Source organism: Dipodomys merriami, unplaced genomic scaffold (genome assembly GCF_024711535.1).
Source record: "Dipodomys merriami isolate MVZ:Mamm:240054 unplaced genomic scaffold, mDipMer1.0.p SCAF_5, whole genome shotgun sequence".
NCBI classification, from domain to species: Eukaryota; Metazoa; Chordata; class Mammalia; order Rodentia; family Heteromyidae; genus Dipodomys; species Dipodomys merriami.
The window spans coordinates 60,786,970-60,808,178 of record NW_027206068.1 but is presented as its reverse complement, the minus strand read 5'-3'; the positions used below and the strand labels follow the sequence as shown (position 1 = coordinate 60,808,178).

The 21,209-nt window shown below is 39.9% G+C and overlaps 1 protein-coding gene across 1 annotated transcript in view; it reads left to right on the top strand.

Moving 5' to 3' along the window:
• The window catches only part of Ube2h (ubiquitin conjugating enzyme E2 H), a 98,428-nt gene that overhangs the window by 59,760 nt on the left and 17,459 nt on the right, over window positions 1-21,209 (top strand). The window contains exons 4-5 of the mRNA XM_069996757.1: window positions 12,018-12,057; window positions 13,708-13,760. Of these exons, the coding sequence (XP_069852858.1) occupies window positions 12,018-12,057; window positions 13,708-13,760 (93 nt within the window). The remainder of the gene's footprint in view (window positions 1-12,017; window positions 12,058-13,707; window positions 13,761-21,209) is intronic.

Sequence of the window (21,209 nt, the reverse complement as noted above, 5' to 3'; positions counted from 1 at the left end):
TTCTTTTTTTTGGTCGGTTGTGGGGCATGAACTCTTGGCCTGGGTGCTGTCCCTCAGCTCTTCAGCTCAAGGCTAATGCTCTACCACTTGAGCCACAGCACCACTTCCAGCCTTTTCTGCTTATGTGGTGCTGAGGAATCGAACCCATGGCCTCATGCATGCAAGGCAAGCACTCTACCACTGAGCCACCTTCCCAGCCCCTAAATGAACTTTTCTTATTTATCTAGCCAATTCCTCAGGCTCCATATTATCAAAGAGAAAAGAAGAAACAGAAAAAAAAGACCCCTTTTTGAGTTTAGATGTCCTGAACACACACAGGATAAGTTCAGAAGTTCCCATGACACAGGGCATTGAGAGTGAGCTCCTTGCTTGGTTCCTCAAGAAGAGACAAGTCCAGGTCCATCTCTTCTGTATAGGAAAGGCCCAGCTTTCTGAAGAGTCCTCCACTTGGGTGCAGGCTTCCCCAGACTAGCTGTCTGAGGTAAGGTGAGAATCCGTCATTGTGTGCTAAAGTACAGATGGCATATGGCTTTCACTAGTAAAGTCAGTAATTCCACCCCTTTGTCAGGTGGAATACTCCAACTCTGGTCATCTGCTGTGGGCTAGGAGCTAAAATTAAAGTTATTACTCTTTGAAAAATTAGTCTGAGACAAGAATAGGAAAGATGATACTCAGTTTTTAGTGTGTACATATATTTGTTTCACTTTGGATGCTGGGAATTCAACCCAAGGCCTTGTATTTACTAGGCACACATTCTACCACTAAATAACACGACAAAGCCCCTAATTGTGTATGTGTGTGTTGCATATATGTTGTGTGTGTGTGTGTGCATGTGTGTGTTTTCTGTGCCGGTACTGTGGCTTGAACTCTGGGCCTTACACTCTTGGCTTTTTCCACTCACAGCTGATACTACTCTTGAGTCATGCCTCCATTCCACTTCTTGCTGGCTAATTGTAGATAGGAGTCTCAAAGTTATATCTGTTCAAGCTCACTTTTTAGCCATAATCCTCTAAGTAGCTAGGATAATATGCATGAGCCATTCGCACCCAGCCATATATATTTTTTTAATTTTTATTTATTTATTTTTTTGTTGTTGGTAGTGGGGCTTGAACTCTGGGCTTGGGTGCTGTCCCTCAGCTCTTCAGCTCAAGGTGAGTGCTCTACCTCTTGAGCCACAGAACCACTTCCAGTTTTCTAGTGGTTAATTTGAGATGAGAGTCTCACAGACTTTCCTGCCCTAGCTGCCTTTGAACCATGATCCTCAGATCTCAGCCTCCTGAGTAGCTAGGATTACAGGCATGAGCCACCAGCGCCTGGCCTAAATATATTTTAAATATTTGTACCTACTTAGAAAAATAATCACTTTGGCTTTGAATACTCTACTTTGTTCTGAAAATAGAATCTCAGGATGACTTAATGTTTTCATTCACTGTTTTCTCACAGGAATTCATGTCTAGTTTATGACTAAATTGCATCAGCCACAGCTGCCTTCAACCATTTCTGTCCAGACTCATTTTATCTCTGGATAAAGCTATCATATTTACCTTTAGTTCTCTTCTCTACTTTTCTTAGGGTAGATTTTAGTTATTTGTCTAGTCTCTTATTTTGAAAAGATAATTCTGCATGAAATTTCTGAATAGGTGATTGGCCTACAATATTTAATTACCCACAAGTTTGATCACTGTATTCTCTCAAAAGAACTAAAAGTTGAAAATAAGATGAATTTTGTTTTTTATTAACCCCAGTCTGCACCACTTTTAGGTTTAGGCTTGAGTGTACAACTTTTTTTTTTTTTTTTTTTTTTTTTTTGGTCCAGTAGTGGGGCCTGAACTCTGGGCCTAGGTGCTGTCCCTCAGCTCTTCAACTCAAGGCTAGCGCTCTACCACTTGAGCCACAGCACCACTTCCGGCTTTTTTCTTTTTGCTTATGTGGTGCTGAGGAATCGAACCCAGGGCCTCAGGCATGCAAGGCAAGCACTCTACCACTGAGCCACCTTCCCAGCGAGTGTACAACTTTTAGTTATTTGGGAAGCTGAGATTGGAAAGATTGCCAGCCCAGGCAGAAAAGTTCACAAGACTCTCCATCAAGAGCTGGGTGCACTGAGATGTACCTCTTAGAAGTACCTCCTAGCCATGTTGTAGCAGGCATGTGCTTAGGCTGGAAATAACCAGCAAAAAAAGGGGATGTGACTCAGTGGTAAGAGCAACTGCCTAACAAGCATTAGGCCTTGAGTTCAAGACTTAGTACCACCAAAAGAAGGTGTCGGGAGCACAATTTTATGCAGACTTGTTTCTATGACTTGAACAGAAATAAGCTGAAATAAAAACCAGTTTTTAGTCAGGAACTGGTAGCTACTCAGGAGGCTGAGATCTGAGGTTCACAGTTTGAAGCTAGTCCTGACAGGAAAGTCCGTGAGCCTTTTACATCCAATTAACTACCAAAAAAGCTGCAAGTGGAGCTGTGGTTCAAGTGATAGAGTACCAGTCTTAAGCAAAAAAGCTAAAGGACCAGCATTCAGGCCCTGAGTTCACAGGACTGGCACAACAGCTACAACAACAAAAAGTTGTTAGCGTGACTGGCACAATATTTACCTTCTTTGCCCATGTGGTTAAGTGATGTACTCCAGAGCAGCTGAGTATAGAAATGGAACAAGCAAAATAATAATCAGTACTTTTTACTTTCCCCTCCCTTCTCTCTCTCTCTCTCTCTCCACACACACACACACACACACACACACACACACACACACACACACACACACACACACACACACACACACACACACACACACACACACACACACACACACACACACACACACACACACACACACACACACACACACACACACACACACACACACTTACACACTCTCTCTCTCTCTCTCTCCTGAGAAGGGCCCACGATTACCAGAAAAATCAGTGTACATTTTACCGTTTTTAATTTGTGGTGTTGAGGCTGCAAAAAACAAGCTAAAACTAATATTAGATTCCTTTTCAATAACCAACATTTATAGGAATACTATAGAAACAGCAGCTTTTTACATTTTAGAGTTTTTCATGAACTGTATATGAATTAGAATTCCTCTCCCAGAGTTAATAAATCACTTGATTCCCTTCCACTGAAAGGTATAGGACAGGGTCTGGCAGCATGACAGCTCTCCATCAAGTGATGGAAAGCCTGCCTGACAAGTACAGAGCCCTAAGTTCAAGCTCCACACCAAAAGAGAAGATTTGGACAGAGGGCAAGATTGGTTTGGTTTAATTTTTTTGCAGGGGAGGGGAGTGCCTAGATGACAGTTCTGGGGCTTGAACTCAGAGCCTGGGCATTATCCTTAGCTTTTTGGCTCACACTCTGTCATTTGAGCCACACCTTCATTTTCAGCTTTTTTGGTGGTTAGTTGGACATAGTCTTACAAACTTTCCTGCCAGGGCTTTGAACTGAAATCCTCAGATCTCAGCGCCCTGAGTAACTAGGATTACAGGCACGAGCCACTGGTGCCTAGCAGAGGGCAAGGTTTTGGCTCAACATTTATTCCTGTTCTCTTTTGCCTTTTTTTTTTAAGTTGTTCAAACAATGCCAGAAAATAATTGTCCAGAAAAGATTAAAGAAATTAAGTTTCATCTGGTCAGATCATTGAAATAAACTCTTAGATGTCTAGTAGTGAATAAAATCTTAATTCACATAGATTAAAAATAACTTGCTATACTGGAGATGTGGTACATGAAAGAAGACTTGCTTTGTCTGCATGAAGCCCTGGATTTAATTTCCAAGCACTGCACTGCAAAACAAGAAAAAAATTTAATCTTCCACTTATCGTGTTTCCATAAAAGCTATTTTCAAAATATGTTCTCTTAAAATATCTTCTAAATAGTTCCTGCTAAATAGTTCCTGGTCGAATGGAAACAAGTGTTGGGAAAATTCTCCTGTTGCAGACATATTCATTAGTATGGTGATAGCATTGCCAAAAGGAAGGAGAACGTGCCAGGGCAAACATGCTCAGTCCTGAGAATGTTCCTTCTCTGAATTCCTAGTCTGTCCTTTCCCAGTCTCCTCCCCTCCTCATCCACAAGTTCCATTGTTGGCATTATTGTCCAGAATGTAAATGACTGCCAAAAACACTGCCTACAGCTTGTCCAAAAACAACTGTAAAAAAAAAAAAAAAAGATCCTTTCTGCTGATTTGCTTTGGATATTTTTTAACTATTAATTTGAAAGGCCTGATAATCCAGGCACCAGTGGCTCACACCTGTAATCCTAGCTACTCAGAAGTCTGAGATCTAAGGATCATGGTTCAAAGCTAGTCTAGGCAGGAAGTCCATTAGTCTTTTATCTCCAATTAACTACTAAAAAGTTGAAAAGGGTGCTGTGGCTTAAAGTAGTAGAGCTCTAACCTTGAGCATAAAAACTCAGGGACAGTGTCCAGGCCTTGAGTTCAAGTACCAGGACCAACACTAAAAACAAAAACAAAAAACAACAACAACAAAAAACAGACCTGATAGAGGAAGAGATCACTGTAGTCTAGAAAGGTTTTTTGGTAGTGTTGATCTGACAAAGCCTATTTCTCAAGCCAAGATTGTGTACTCTGATTCTACCTACTTTGGTAGTTACTGGGTTTTGTGGTTCTTCCTGGTATTGTAGCATGTTTGTAGTTTTATATTGTAGTCTCTAGAGTACTCTGTACCTAAGAATGCTGCCTTAGAAGCAGAAGAGAGCAACTTCACCATTGATCATTTCCCCTATGTCCTCTGTTCCCAGAGCTTTGGTCATTTTAAATCATAGATAAGGATCTCTAGAGAGTATCTGGAGATCATACAGTCCAAATATTTCTCTTGGTAAAGAAACAGACCCGGCCAGGCTCTGGTGGCTCATGCCTATAATCCTAGCTACTCAGGAGGCTGGGATCTAAGGATCACAGTTTGAAGCCACCTGGACAGAAAAGTCCCTTTGAGACTTGTGGTGGTGGTGGTTGTGGTGGCTGTGGGGCTGGAACTCTGGGCCTGGGCGCTGTCCCTCAGCTTTTCAGCTCAAGGTAAGCACTCTACCACTTCCAGTTTTCTGGTGGTTTATTGGAGATGAGTATCGAGGCCTTTCCTGCCCTGGCTGGCCTTGAACTTCGATCCTCAGATCTCAGCCTCCAGAGTAGCTAGGATTATAGGCGTGAACCACCAGTGCCTGGCTCTTTGAGACTCTTATCTCCAATTAATCACCAGAACACCAGAAGTGGTGCTGTGGCTTAAAGTAGTAGAGTGCTAGCCTTGAGCAAAAGAACTCTGGGATGAGGCTCTGGCTCTGATTTCAAGCTCCACAACTGACAAAAATAAGTAAATAAATAAATACAGACCCATAGAAGAAAATTGGTTGTCTTAGAACTTGTGTTTGAAATGAGTTGGTGGATAGAATCTTTGCCTTACAGTTCTGCTTCTGCCCTTTGGTCCCAGGGTTTGGATGGTTATTCTTAGCAAGCCTGAGGTCTGGGAACCAACTCTTTTCTTACTAAAGTATATATTTTACTGAAGTATACGTTTTACTAAGTCCTTTGGGCCCCCCTATTCTTCTGGACTCAACCGTGCCAAAATTAAGATTTAATTGAAAACAGTGTAGAAATTATATCGATTCCAAGTACTCAACCAGGCCATGGTAGGGGGAGGATGCAGTTTAACCTTTAAGAGTTTTGATAAATAAAATTCTTAATCATTGCTTGTTTTTGTTTTTTTTGGGGGGGTGGGGGTCCGGTTATGGGGCCTGAACTCTGGGCCTGGGTGCTGTCCCTCAGCTCTTCAGCTCAAGGCTAGCACTCTACAACTTGAGCCATGCCGTGGCGCCACTTCCAGCTTTTTTTCCCCCTGCTTATGTGGTGCTGAGGAATTGAACCCAGGGCCTCAAGCATGCAAGGCAAGTACTCTACCACTGAGCTACCTTCCCAGCCCTTGCTTGTTTTTTTGATTTATACCTTTATGGTGCCCTGTGTCATCCAATTGTTGAAGCTTATTTCCCCAATTCCCATTCGGTCTTACTTAAAATCTGCTATTCCTGTCTTTCCAACACTAAGATGCTGGGAGCTGATTGAGCTCTCTTCCCAGTAGACTTTTTTGTTGCTGTTGTTACTTTATTGTGCCAGTCCGAGGGCTTGAACTCTGAACCTGGGTGCTGTCCCTGCTCTTTTTCACTCAAGGCAAGTGCTATGCCACTTGAGCCAAACCTCTGCATCTGGCTTTTTTGGTGTTTAATAAGTCTCATGGGCTTTCTGGCTCAGGTTGGCTTTGAACTATAGGCCTCAGATCTCAGCCTCCTGAGTTGCTGGATTACAGGTGTGAGCCACCAGTACCCAGCTAGACTTTTGTTACCTTTTTTTTTAAAGGACAGCCATTTGTTAAAAACAAACTTTCAGAATTTAACCCTATATGAGTGTTCAAATGCTGGTCTCGGTAGCTTCCTATCTCCCTCAGAATGAAATGAAAGCCAGTTGTTATCCTTTAAAAAGATTCCTAATGCTGACTCTCTAACCCCACATCTTGGTCTTCTGCCCCTCACTTCCCTTCAGTTTTTTGCCATTCTTGAAATGCATGAAGCAAACCTCCTCTTCCTCTTTTTTTTTTTTTTTTTGGTAAGTTGTGGGGCTTGAACTCTTGGCCTGGGTGCTGTCCCTCAGCCCTTTCAGCTTAAGGCTAGCGTCTACCACTTGAGCCACAGTGCCACTTCTGGCTTTTTCTGTTTATATGGTGCTGAGGAATCAAACCCAGGGCCTCATGCATGCAAGGCAAGCACTCTACCACTGAGTTACCTTCCCAGGCCCTGAAGCAAATTTCTAATGTTCTTTGTACTTGGCTATTCAAGTGAATGGTCTTTCCATGGGTACCAAGGGCTTCTCCCTCAGCTTCTGAGTAAGGCACCTTTACAGGAAGGCCTCTCTGACCATTTATTGAAAACTCCAGCCTCCACCCCCGGCTTCCTGTTTTTTGTTCCATAATACTAGCCAAATTCTAACATAGCATGCATTTTGTTTTCTAAAGAGCTTTCCAGGTGGCTCTCATCTGTAGCAGCGTGCAGTAGACATTTTGCAGTAGACATTGAGACTTCTAGCAGAGGTGAGATTTTAAATACCAAGAACATATTTTGAATTCTTCATAGTAACTAAATGCAAAATACTTCTCACATAGTAGAACCATTCTCTTGAGTTAAACTATATAGTGGTTCAACCTAATTTCTCACTAATCAGGTTTCCTGGAGAGAAGGGGTATAGCTCAGTGGTAGAGTATTTGCCTTGCATGTGTGAGACCTTGCCTTCAATCCTCTGAAGTCATTGAAGGAGGAGGGATCCAAAGCTGGACATGGTGACCCATACTTATAATCTCAGCCCCTAGAAGGCTTGGACAGGAGAATTATGAATTCAAAAACCAGCCTGGGCCATATGATGAGACCTTGACATGCAGCAAAATTTCATTGTGGTTAGATAGCTGTATATTCCTATTAGACCACATGCTTTATAAACTGAGGGTCTCCTTTTTTGAATGTATTTATTTATATTAAGCAAGGAATAAAGATGTGAGATCTCAGATAAACGTTGGTTTTTAGCCAGGTACCAGTGGCTCACATCTATAATCCTAGCTACTCAAGGAGGTTGAGGTCTGAGGATCAGGGCTCAAAGCCAGCCTGGGCAGGAAAGTCTATGAGACTCTTAGCTCCAGTTAACCACCAGAAAACCAGAAGTAGAGCTGTGGTTCAAATGGTAGAGCACTAGCCTTGAGTTGAAAGAACTCAGGGACAGCACTCAGGCCCTGAGTTAAAGCCCCAGGACCAGCAAAAATGGAAAAGTTGGTTTTACTGATATTTTTCCCTTAAAAAGATTCAAATTAGTTAACTCATATAGAATACTTAATAATTTTTATAATTTTCTATTGTAAAGAGTCTTTTAGTCTTAAAATTACATATGTAAATTTAGGAGAGTCAGAAGAGATACCAAAATATTGAGAAGTCTCTGAAAGATGGCACTTCTGCCTTTTCACAGTGCTGTACTCCCAGTTCTGTTTGCAGGGTTCGGAAAGTGTAATGGGGAAAATGTTCCCAGCATGAGGATTCAACATTGTTAACTTCTAGGCAAATTGCTTGCAGTTCGTACTTGATGTACATACTTGTAAAAAAGAGATTGTATCCTTATCTTGGGGTTCATTTCGCTTAGCATCATGTTATATAACGGTCGTGTGTACATAGCTTTGACCTCTTCTGCTTGTCCTGGACATATACTAGTTATTGCAGATAAGGGAAACCATGGGACCTATGTTTCTTTGAGTCTGGCTTACTTCACTTAATATATTTTTTCCCAAGTCTTTCCATTTCCTAACAATTGGGGCAGTGTCGTTCTTTCTGATGGAGGCATGGAATTCCACTGTGTGTGTGTGTGTGTGTGTGTGTATGTGTGTGCGCGTGTGTGTGTGTGTGTGTGCGTGCGTGTGTGTGTGTGTGTGTACATACTTATACATACATACATACATACCACATTTTCTTGATCCATTCATCTACTGAGGGGCATCTGGGTTGGTTCCATATCTTAGCTATGGTGAATAATGCTGTTATAAACATAGTTGTGGGCTGGGAAGGTGGCTCAGTGGTAGAGCGCTTGCCTTGCATGCATGAGGACCTGTGTTCGATTCCTCAGCACCACATATGCAAAAAGAAAAAAGCTGGAAGTGGCGCTGTAGCTCAAGTGGTAGAGCACTAGCCTTGAGCTGAAGGACAGCGCCCAGGCCCAGAGTTCAGGCCCCACGACTGGACCCAAAAAAAATAAAAAATAAAAAAATAAACATAGTTGTGCTGGTAGCTTTAGTATGGTCTTGTTTGTGATCGTTTGGATAAATGCCTAAAAGTGCGATTGCTGGGTCATAGGGGAGCTCTATGTGTAGTCTTTTGAGGAACTATCTTTGTTGCTATTCTTTTTTTTTTTTTTTTTTTTTTGGGTCCGGTCGTGGGGCCTGAACTCTGGGCCTGGGCACTGTCCCTCAGCTCTTCAGCTCAAGGCTAGTGCTCTACCACTTGAGCCACAGCGCCACTTCCGGCTTTTTTCTTTTTGCTTATGTGGTGCTGAGGAATCGAACCCAGGGCCTTGAGCATGCAAGGCAAGCGCTCTACCACTGAGCCACCTTCCCAGCCCTCTTTTGTTGTTGTTGTTGTTGTTGGATGTGGGGCTTGAACTCTGGGCTTGGGCATGTCCATGTGCTCTTTAGCTCAAGGCGAGCACTCTACTGCTTGAGTCACAGCACTACTTCTGGTTTTCTAACGGTTTATTGGAGATAAGAGTCACACAGACTTTCCTGCCCAGGCTGGCTTTGAGCCATGATCCTCAGATCTCAGCCTCCTGGGTAGCTAGGATTACAGACATGAACCACTGGTACCTTGCCTCTGGTTTTCTTTTGCTAAGCTCAGTTTTAGACCTGACCAAATTAATACATGTTGATCTAGTTCATTATGGATGGCTCTGTAAAATTACTATGTCTCTGTTATACAGTTTCTGTAGTTTCATTAACAAGGTTGAATTTCTTTCTTGGCTTTTTAAAAGTTCTAGGTACTTTTTTAAACAGTGCTGCTACCAGTGTCCTCATTTATCATATTGGATATGTACATTTTTCTAGGATCTTAAAGAAAATTTTCCCTGTTTTTTTCTTTACCAGCTTATTACAGTCTCTTCATGAGCCACACATGTCTCTTTTTAAAGGCTTTGAAATGCCTTTAAATCTCCTTATGAAAACTTAAATTTGGGGCTGGGAAGGTGGCTCAATGGTAGAGTGCTTGTCTTGCATGCATGAGGCCCTGGGTTCGATTCCTCAGCCCCACATAAGCAAAAAGAAAAAAACCAGAAGTGGCGTTGTGGCTCAAGTGGTAGAGTGCTAGCCTTGAGCTGAAGAGCTGAGGGACAGCGCCCAGGCCCAGAGTGCAGGCCCCACAACCGGACCAAAAAAAAAAACAACTTAAATTTTCCACAGGCTTTTTTTTGCAGCAAAATTGCAGCAGTAGTAGATAAAAATTTAAGCTACTTCAACATAAAGGATTTAAAAATCAAGCATTAACAAGTTAATACTTGGAATAGTGCAATCAAAGACTGAAATGCCACAGGCAGAGTTTTGTATTCTTATTTTCTAATTCAAGGAAAATTTTTGAGATTTTTAGGGACAATCTATAGCAACCCACTTTTAAGGTCTTGTGATACATTACCACCTTTTCTGTTTGCGGAATCTCTTTTTCTGTATGTGCTCCTTGGCTATGTGGAGACCCTACACACTGTATTTTCTTCTTGTCTCTTGTCCTACTATAGTGATTTTTTTCCTTCCTTCCTTCCTTCCTTCTTTCTTTTTTTTTGCACTGCTTGAACTCAAAGCCTAGGCACTGGCCCTGAGCTTTCTTTGTTCAAGGCTAGCACTCTACCACTTGCCACACTTCTACTTCCAGTTTTTTTGGTGGTTAACTGGAGATTGGAGTCCTATGGACTTCCCTGCCTGAACTGGCTTCAAACCAAGATCCTCAGATATCAGCCTCTTGAGTAGCTAACAGGCATGAGCCACTGATGCTCAGCTTGTGCCTACTGTATATTTTGAGTGAAAGAAGGAGAACCTGTGGGGATGGAGCAAGGGAAGATGGAGTTGGGACGCAGAGATGTGAGAATCACCTTAGTGAGTAACTTGAGAAATGTGGGACACAAGCAAGTCCTAAATAAGGAAACAAGTGATTGACAGTAGTCAATCTACTTCAGTCAGTTGTATATATGTGTGTATATATATGTATATATATATATATATATATGTATATGTATACACACACTGATTTTAAGCTAGAAAATACATTTCTCCTTGGATTTACATAGCAATATATTTTTTAAGTCTCTACTTGTTTATCTAAGAATATATCAAAAAACTTAAATCTTTGACAAATATAGCTATCATAGAGAATTTATTTTTAACTCCTTGTCTTAATTCTTGGTTGCCTCAATTTTAATCAAAACTTGGTTTCCTTGCATGAGTAAACTAAAATTAAAGGAAATACTTTGGCCACTGTTGTTATGAAATCCTTTGTGGTTTAGAAGTGTTCCTCTAGCATTTCAGCCATTCATGTTCCACACATCCTGTGGCCAAACAATACCAGTAAAGAGCTTCAGAAGGAGAAGTTCAAAGGCAGAACCTCACATTTTAGAGCTTGAACAATAAAACTATTGGAAGGGGAAGTTAAGAATGAAGTTACTTTTATCATAGCACTAGTTACAAATCAGTATTATAAATTCTCTTTTGGGGCTGGGAAGGTGGCTCAGTGGTAGAGCGCTTGCCTTGCATGCCTGAGGCATGCAAGTAGCGCTTGGAAGTAGCGCTGTGGCTCAAGTGGTAGAACGCTAGCCTTGAGCTGAAGAGCTGAGGGACAGCGCCCAGGCCCAGAGTTCAGGCCCCACGACCGGACCAAAAAAAAAAAAAAAAAAAAAATTCTCTTTTGACAGTTTCTTTCATAGCTCAAGAAACAATTGCTTTATAAGGAGTTGTATTGTTCCCAATGTTTGCTTGTTTATTAATACCCTTAAATATTTTAGTTAATTGGAACCACAAGGAGAATTTAACCTTTTTTGTTATTATAAGGGTTATGGACAGAGGTGTTATTGTTACATAAGTCAAATAAAAAGTACATTTATTTTTGGACAAGGTCACCCCTTCCCTCATGCTTTCCCAGTTTTTCCCTCCTATTCCCACTCACAATTTGGATAGTTCATTTTCAACATAGTGTCTAGTGAGTACCATTGTTTCATTTGTTCACCCTTTTTTTCCTCTATTTCTGTACCCTACCTACCCTCCCAGAGACAGATAAACTGAGCAAACTAGACAAAAAGAAACTATCAACAAAGAAAAAAAACCTCTTTATTCCATGAAAATACTGTCTTAATAATTTATTATCACCTTTTTCAAAACTGAACTATTTCCAGTCCTGACATGCTTGAAAACTCATTGTTCCTGGATACTTTTGGCTGCTAATTAACATCTCTTTTTACAGGATTCATGAATAAAATTTTCCATCCCAACATTGATGAAGCGTAAGTAACTATTTAAAAATTGAAGTTTTAGCAGCTGCTACACTTAGAATTCATCCCTGTTTCCCTCTCTTTCCCTTTCCCTCTACCTTCCCTTCCTCTCTCAATTTCTCTCCTTCCCTCCATTCTTTTTCCCCTTATCTCCCTCCCTCTCTGCCTCCTTCCTTCTTTCCTTTTTTTCTTCTCCCTTTCATACAAAACAGCCCTTTGTTGTCCTTTGAGGTTTTATGGAAAGGAACATAGGCCTGGATGAATGCTCTTGACACCATAAAATCTAAACTACTAAATTATACTTCAGGTATTACTCTGCATAAGTTTTTTTTTGGTTTTGGTTTGCTTGGTATTATTGTTGTTGTTATTACTTCTATTTTTGTGACCAGGTCATTCATTATCAGTGTCCACCTAACATTTATAATATTTATATCTCAGTTCTTATTGTTTAAAAAAACTCAGAGATCTGTTTTCAGGATTCAGATTTGTTCTTTTCAGCCCTTAAAGTATTTCTTAGTCCTTACAAGAAAGGCAAATATGAGTGATTAGCTTCACCAGCTTCATTTCAGTTAATGAATCTTATCCTTATATTGTATCTTATTTAGCAATATTTTTAAATGATTCCAGTGTTTAAAATACATGATTATTTTAAAATAAAATAAAATAAAATACATGATATTTGGACTGAGTTTTTACTTTTCATGGCATTCAATATTGCTATCCTTTACACAATTTGTGTGTGAGGTTTTTCTGAACTTTGTATCAATAGGTCGCACATATACGTAGTATCCCTTAATATTCCTTTGTTATCAGTCATTCTAACAGGTATATTCTTTGAGATAACCACAATGAAGTTGTTAGATCTGGGAATTTGACTGTAGTAATTTTTTATCTAATCTACCACTATATTTCAGCACTTCTTTTTTTCCTTTTAGGAAAGAATTCAATCCAGAATCACATGTTGCATTTAGTTGTCTGGTTTTTCTTAAACTACATTAATCTGGAACAATTCCTTATTCAACCTTTATCTTATAAAATTGACTTTTTTTTTTTTTTTTTTTTTTGGTGCTGGTCCTGGAGCTTAAAGCCCCAGGGCTTAGGTGCTTGTCCCTGAGCAAAGGTTAGCACTCTACCACTTGAGGCACAGGTCTATTTCCACCTTTTTTGATGGCTGATTGGAGATGAGTCCCACAGATTTTCCTGCTCAGATTGGCTTCAAACTAGGATCCTCAGATCTTTGCCTCCTTAGTAGTCAGTAGACATTGGTACCAAGCTAGGGTTGATATTTTTAAAGAATATAGTGTAACTATTTTTACATATTTTCCTTTGCTTTGGATTTATCTGTTTGTTAGATTTAAAATATGTTCACAAACACACAGTTTACTCTTGGTAGAATAGTATCTTTCTGCCCTTAATTCCAATGACCTGATTCAGATGTTTTCTGTTTTTGTTTTTGGGTTTTTTCATTGTATAGTTGCTATTTTTCCTTTTCTATCTGTAATTGAAACATTTATGAACCTGTAAATAATACTTCTCATCTTATTTTCCAACAAATTTTTAAGTATTGAAATTGTTTTTCTTTATGAATAAAACTAGTTGCCAGATACATGCAACTAACTTGCTAATTCTTTTTTAAAATGTCATTCTTTTCATCTGTTTCAGGTCAGGAACTGTGTGTCTAGATGTAATTAATCAAACTTGGACAGCTCTCTATGGTGAGTTTGGCCATGGAATTTTTTAGAGATGTTGAGACACTGTCTAAAAAAGGTTATTTGGCTATTTGGCTTTTCTTCTGTGGTTTAAGATGCTGTATTTGAATTTTATATTGGGAAGGGATTTTGAGGGACTGCACGGGAAAATTTGAGCAATGAAAAAATGTTTTCTCTAAAAAGTATAATCTTCAACTTGACAATACAAACTTAAAATATCTTGAACTTAATTGCGATATTATGGTGTATGTCAAAAGACAAACAGTTATTCAAAATGTCTCTGTGTATTCAGAAGCTCATTGTGTATATATATTTATGCATATATTCATTTAGTTTTAGAAAAACTCTTAGGAGTATCCCTCTGAAATTAGATAAATGATGGAGTAAAAGGTTCCAAAGGTCATTTTTTTCAAAGATTAAAAACTCCTTATAAACCAAAGAGTATTTTAACCTTCCTTCAGTGCTGTAATTTTTAATTCATTTCTTATTATAAATCAGCAAATGAATGACCCATCTCCGAAAAATACTTTGTGTGATGTTAATATTACAGAAGGGTATCGCCAATATCAAGTCTTCTCTTCTTGAACTTTTAATCTGGTTGTGGAGCTACAAATTTTTAAGTTAATTAGGGATGCAACAAATCTTTATTCTTACCCACATGTGCAAATCCTTAGGGTTCATAGATAATCCCTGCTCTGCTGCCTATACCTTGTGAAACTTCCTCTGTTGGTGGTGATCTCTGGATGCCCTTATATCTCATAGTTCTCGCTTATGGCCCACTTATTCTTTATAGCTTGTATTTGTTATTTATACTTGTATTTGTGCTGTCTGGCAAATGTCTGATTTGTCTTTAAATCCTGCGGTGGTTGTCCCCTTCCCCCTACTGGGGTTTGACCTCCAGGCTTTGTGTTTATGTACTCTACCTCAACCCAAGTTCTAGGACTTATAATGAAGTACCTTTCATTTGTCAGTTAGCTAAAATGGCACATGCAAAAAAAAAAAAAAAAAAAAAGATCACTTGGCCAGGTGCTGGTGGCTCACGCCTGTGATCCTAGCTACTAAGGAGGCTGAGATCTGACGATCACGGTTCAAAGCCAGCCTGGGCAGAAAAGTCCGTGAGACTCTTATCTCCAGTTAACCACTAGAAAACCGGAAGTGGTGCTGTGGCTCAAGCGAGCGCAGGGATAGCACCCAAGCCTAGAGTTCAAGCCCCACTACCAACAAAAAAAAAAACAACACTTAAAGCTGATCTTTCCCAGGAGTGACTTCCTCAGTTGAAGAATTAATGAAACCTTTTAACAGTCAGAGGTAGAGAAGACATCTTATTCCATTCAACATATGAAAGTCACCTTTGCCAGACATCTTTGTATTAGGTTGGTGAATGAGAATCAAAGGATGGTTGGTCACCGGCAGCACACAGTTTAGTCTTCCCTCTCTCTCTCCCTCCCCCTCCCCCTGCTTGATCCTCCCATTCAAAAAGTATTTCTTTTTCACCCACTTCTTCATAGAAGCCTCTTAGCCACCTCTTTCACCTTATTTTTTACTTTTCTATTTTAAACTTAGAAAATGTGTGGCTCAGGTGGTAGGGTACCTGCCAATGAAATGTAAAGTATCAAATACTGAGTCTGAGTCCCAGTCTCAGACAAAAACAAAAAACTCTTAAAAGCGGTTACATTTTTATTTGCTTATTACTTGTCTTTTTGGATTGTAAGCTCAATGACCTTCTTGGTCTTGTATACACACACACACACACACATTCATTCTATAGTGCTTGGTGTACAGTAATGAGTGATCTTGTACACACACACACACACACTCACTCACTCTATAGTGCTTGGTGTACAGTAATGAGTGAATTAAACATACCCAAAACCACAATACTGTTTTAGGAAGACAGTGGCATGTAAGGAGGTAAGGCAACAAGCGAAAACATACTCTTAACAATTGATTAAATGAGTAGTCCCTTTTTAAGATTGTTTTAAGTAAAGTGTGTTTCATGGCAGGCTGCCTGGAATATTTGATGTGATGATGTTTTCTTATACTGCATTCACATTTTTAAATGTACATATCAAAATACTGCAAGCTGGTTCCAATTACAGTGAAGTAAATTGGACTTTAGTTTCACTAAGTATTTTACCACTGACTAGAAAGCTTTTTAGAACAGGTTTGCTGATTGCCAAGTAACTCATGTCTCAGAACAAGATTTTTTGTGTGTGAAATAAAATTTAGAAACCTATAAATCACCCACTTAAGGTGTTTAATTTTTAGTATGTCATTATGTGATACTTTTATCACCTAAAAAAACACATGCCCAAAGCTGGGTGCTGGTGGCTCACGCTTGTAATCCTAGCTACTCAGGAGGCTGAGATCTGAGGATCCTGATTCAAAGCCAGCCCTGACAGGAAAGTCTGTGAAACTCTTGCCTCCAATAAGCCACCAGAAAACTGGAAGTGGTACTGTGGCTCAAGTGGTAGAGTGCTCGCCTTGAGCTGAAGAGCTGAAGGACAGTGCCCAGGCCCAGAGTTCAAGGCTCATGACCAACCAAAAAAAAAGCCTAATTCTGGTATCTCATGCCTATAATATTAGCTACTTAGGAGGCTGAGACCTAAGGATTGCAGTTTGAAGCCATCTCAGGCAGAAAAATCTGTAAGACTCCCAATTAGCAAAAAGCTGAAAATAGAGATGTGGCTCAAGTAGCTAGAGCTGAGGCACTTCACTGCCATATAGTCTTATTACATTCTTGACCCCTCAAATATGTTTCTCTAATCTTCATTGTATTGATGCTGAACTACTAACTGGTACATTATACACACTGTAAATTAACTAGTAGACAAGTGAAGTGGAAGATTTTTCATATACAATTGGGCAGTTTACAATTCTTAGGATTGGTAACCAGTGGATTAGCCAGACCTGTTACTTTATTAAGGAGAAAAATCAGCATTTGAGATAACACTTTTCCTGGAGTCAGCTGGGGCTTAAAAAAGCCAAATGACATTGAATCTGACAGAAGGAATGTGTTAAGAACTTGGAGATTCTGCAAGACAAAGCTAATTTTATCAGGCATTTAGAAAAAAATGTAAAACATAAATTTGTTTGCTATGCCCTTTTCAGCCAAGTAGCCTATGAATCTTTATAAATTGGTTTGAAGGTAATTGTATCTTAAATGATTTATGTTGCACTACTATGTGCTGTTTCCAGATGTTGTGGCTATACTGACAAGCATAAAGATTGGCCAACAACTATATTTGAACTGTCTCAACTGAATAGTGATCCATCTATATTAGAATCAAGGCATAACTCTACCTCTGGAGCACCTGGGTATAGTGAGGTTTATAGGTAGAAGTTAGAGCTAATGCATAGGAATAATGTCATCTGTCATGAATAAAAAAGAAATAAGACTATTTGAAGCCTGCCTGAGTGGTAGAATGCCAACTGTGAGCAAGCAAGCTGAGCCTGAGCATTAAGACCTTGAGTTCAAGCCTCAGTACCACATCACCACCACATACATACAAACTGATTTTGGATTTGCTAGCATTGATATTACTTAGCTTACTCCATAATGAACTTTTTTCATCTTGGGAATCTTCTGAAGTGGTATTATTATGTGGTTCCAAATTTTAAATGTTTATCACAGAAAATGGATTTTATTGGATTAGCAATTTAGAAAATTTCATTTTGAGTACCATCTTCACTGGCAATCAGCATTAGAACCATGGAATGGTCCACATTTTGTGAATTGAAGAACATCAGCCAGCCAGCCAAAGCAAGTTCTGTTATGGCTTGGGAACCAAGGTTTATTCTTGATTATGTGGACATGTAACCTTAATTTTTTTCTTGTGTGTGTATATGTTAGAGAGAGAGAGAGATTATGATGTACAGATAAATTCTGCCCCATGTGTAGAGACTTGGCTCATAATTGTGTGAAGTTATCTCTTATTAAATCTTTTCTGACATTAATGACAACTAAATTATTGCCTAGAAATTAAAAACCTTAAGAACAAGTTTTAGTATAATCTCAAGAATACATGACTAGCTAATTACATATTAACTGTCCTCATTTCAGGAAAGTTAATAACAAAACCTATTACCATGTTCTAGCTTTCAGTCTCTTCATGTAAGCAAGGTCTTGCAAAGTTTAAACTAGAATGACCTCTAAAACCACCTTGGTAAGGTGAGATGTATTTTGAGATTGACAAGGTAATGAACAATAGTTTTTATGAACAAGAACTGTTTCCTTCATTCTAACCTATATAGAAACTTGCACTTTCTTCTGCACATCTCTGCAGTTTAAATACATTGGGGGAGAGGGGCCACAATTAAGTAATAAATAGCAAATGTTTTTTGTAGCTAGAATGTTGTAGCTGTAGTTTGAAATGTTTTAAAACAAGTCTCTATTCTGTAATCACTCTAAGTTGGTAAGCTGATGATCATCACTTAGCAAAGCACATCTGCTGTTCTCTGGGTTTTAGAATTCTGCTTCTTTGACATTACCCTTTTACACAGACCACAGAATTCCAGTTTCAAAGCTTAGAACACATTAAAGCCAAACTGTTCTCACGAAGTAAGATGAGTTAAATGTCGTGTATATGACAAAAGTTCTTCTGGTGTTTGACTATTTAATTCCTGCCAGTAGTTCTACCTTCTTCCTTTTTGTTGTTGTTGTTATTGTTTTGTTTGGTTTGGATTGGTTTGGTTGGTCATGGGGCTTGAATTCTGGGCCTGGGCACTGTCCCTGAGCTTTTCAACTCAAGGCTAGTGCTCTACCACTTGAGCCACAGCGCCACTTAAGGTTTTCTGGTGATTTATTAGTGATCAGAGTCTTACAGACTTTCCTGCTCGGGCTGGCTTTTGAACCAAGATCCTCAGATCTCAGCCTCCTGATCTACGATTACAGGCGTGAGCCACCAGCGCCCAGATTTTTGTTGTTGTTGTTGTTACTTGTGGGGCTTGAACTTGGCCTGGGTGCTATCCCTTAGCTCTTCAGCTCAAGGCAAAGCTCTACCACCTGAGCCACAGTGCCACTTCCAGGTTTCTGAGTGGTTTATTGGAGATGAGAGTCTCATTCATGGCCTCTCCTGCTTGGGCTGGCTTTGAACTGCAATCCATGGATCTCATCTTCCTGAGTAGGTAGGATTACAGAAGTGAGCCACCAGCACCCAGCTTTTTTTTTTTAATTGAAAGGGAAATGTTTTGGTCTGTTCAGATTTGTCTATGTTAAGACATTTTATCTTAAAAGATTCTACAGACTGGGCTGGGAAGGGGCTCAGTGGTAGAGCGCTTGCCTTGCATACATGAGGCCCTGGGTTTGATTCTCAGCACCTCATAAGCAAAAAGAGAAAAACCGGAAAAAGATTCTACAGGCTAACATGAACATATATGAGTTATGACTTTGACATTTTATGTATTTTAACCGCATATCAGACCCTATCAGTGAAGTAATAATATATATTCTATTTTAAAGAGTAGTTTGAAGCCAGGCACCAGTGGCTCACACCTGTAATCCTAGCTACTCAGGAGGCTGAGATCTGAGGATCCCGGTTCAGAGTCAGCCTGGGCAGGAAAGTTCGTGAGACTCTTATCTCCAATAAACCACTAGAAAACTGGAAATGGTGCTGTGGCTCTAGCAGTAGAGCACTCGCCTTGAGCTGAAGAGCACAGGGACAGCGCCCAAGCCCAGAGTTCAAGCCCCACGACCAACCAAAAAAAAAAAAAAGTAGTTTGAATGAGTCTCAATTGAACATGTCAGAGTATGAATAATGTATCTAGAGCAATGTCACTCCTGCCATTGTCCTTCCCCATCTTTTCACAGTTCATACTCTTAAGTGCAGGCATTCTTGAGTTTTATCTTTACAGATTGGCAGTGGCATGTTAGCATTCACAGAGTTTGGGATGGCAAACCTATGGCCAGAGTAGCCTGTGCCACACAGGAAGCCTTTGTGGTGCACAGCTCTGCCACCTATATATGCCCTCATAACAGCAAGATAAGACCACTGTGTCACTGAGGGTAGTTCACATCAATTATTGTAGACAATGTTACTTTTAATCTTTAGAACATTTCTTTTTGTTTGTTTGTTTGTTTGTTTGTTTGTTTTTTTGGTCGGTCGTGGGGCTTGAACTCTGGGCCTGGGCGCTGTCCCTCAGCTCTTCAGCTCAAGGCGAGCGCTCTACCACTTGAGCTACAGCGCCACTTCCGGTTTTCTGGTGGTTTATTGGAGATAGGAGTCTCACGGTCTCTCCTGCCCGGGCTGGCTTTGAACCGCGATCCTCAGATCTCAGCCTCCTGAGTAGCTAGGATTACAGACGTGAGCCATCAGCGCCCGGCTAGAACATTTCTTTTTTGAAGTCTGCCTGTTTCATACTATCTTTTAGGGCCCTTTGTTACTAAGTTTTTTCAATTACAACTACTTAGTTATTTGTACTGCAGCATTCTTCGGTTGACAGAATAAGTTTTTGACCACTTTTCCTTTTTTGCTAGAATTTCATTGCTTTATAATACTCATACTTGTAACTAAGGCAAAAAGTCACAAACTCAAAAGCATTATTATTCTTGTTGGTTATGGGGCTTGAACTCTGGGCCTGAATGCTGTCCCTCAGCTCTTCAGTTCAAAGCGAGCACTCTACCACTTGAGCCACAGCACCACTTCTGGTTTCCTAGTGGTTTATTGGAGATAAGAGTCTCACGGACTTTCCTGCCCGGTCTGGCTTTGAACCTCGATCCTCAGATCTCAGCCTCCTGAGTAGCTAGGATTACAGGCATGAGCCACCAGCGCCCGACTTATTATTCCAATTTCTTAGGAGCTGTTAAATGATTTTTTTAATTATCCCAAAATTATCAAACCAAAATAGATATGGCAATCTTGTTCTTATTTCAACTTACCCCCCAAAATTTGATATTCACGCGCATACACAGCACACACATACAAATACAGTAGGTATTCCTCCCTCAAAATTGTCCAATTTTATAATTTGACAATAATTTAAGAAATTTTATAATTGGCTTTATTCTGAACATATATTGTAAATTCATGATGTGTTTAGCAGTTGATGATGAATTCAATAGTTTGTCATAAGATAGGCAAAAGTCAACCTATGAGATTTAGAAAGATCAGTGGCTGGTTTTCTCCTGGTCAAGGGCATGAAGTATACAGTTGAAATTCCTGGGTGATCCCAACTTACAACTACTTACAGTTTCAACTATTCTGACCAGAATTCGAAGGAAAAAATTTTCCTTTCACAGAAGGAATCACTAGTTCTAGACCACAAGAATTGATGTCCTAGATTTTTGTACAACTTTTTCCCCTCTAGTTGAGAATAGGGTTTCCTTTCTCCTCTTACAGCCCTACTTACTGAATTATAGACCAGAGAGTGTAATGGCTGTCTCTGTAGTTTTCATCTTGGGCAGCCAAGAGTCCCACAGAGCTCCCCTCTGTGAAATGAATTCAAGTTTGCTTAGTA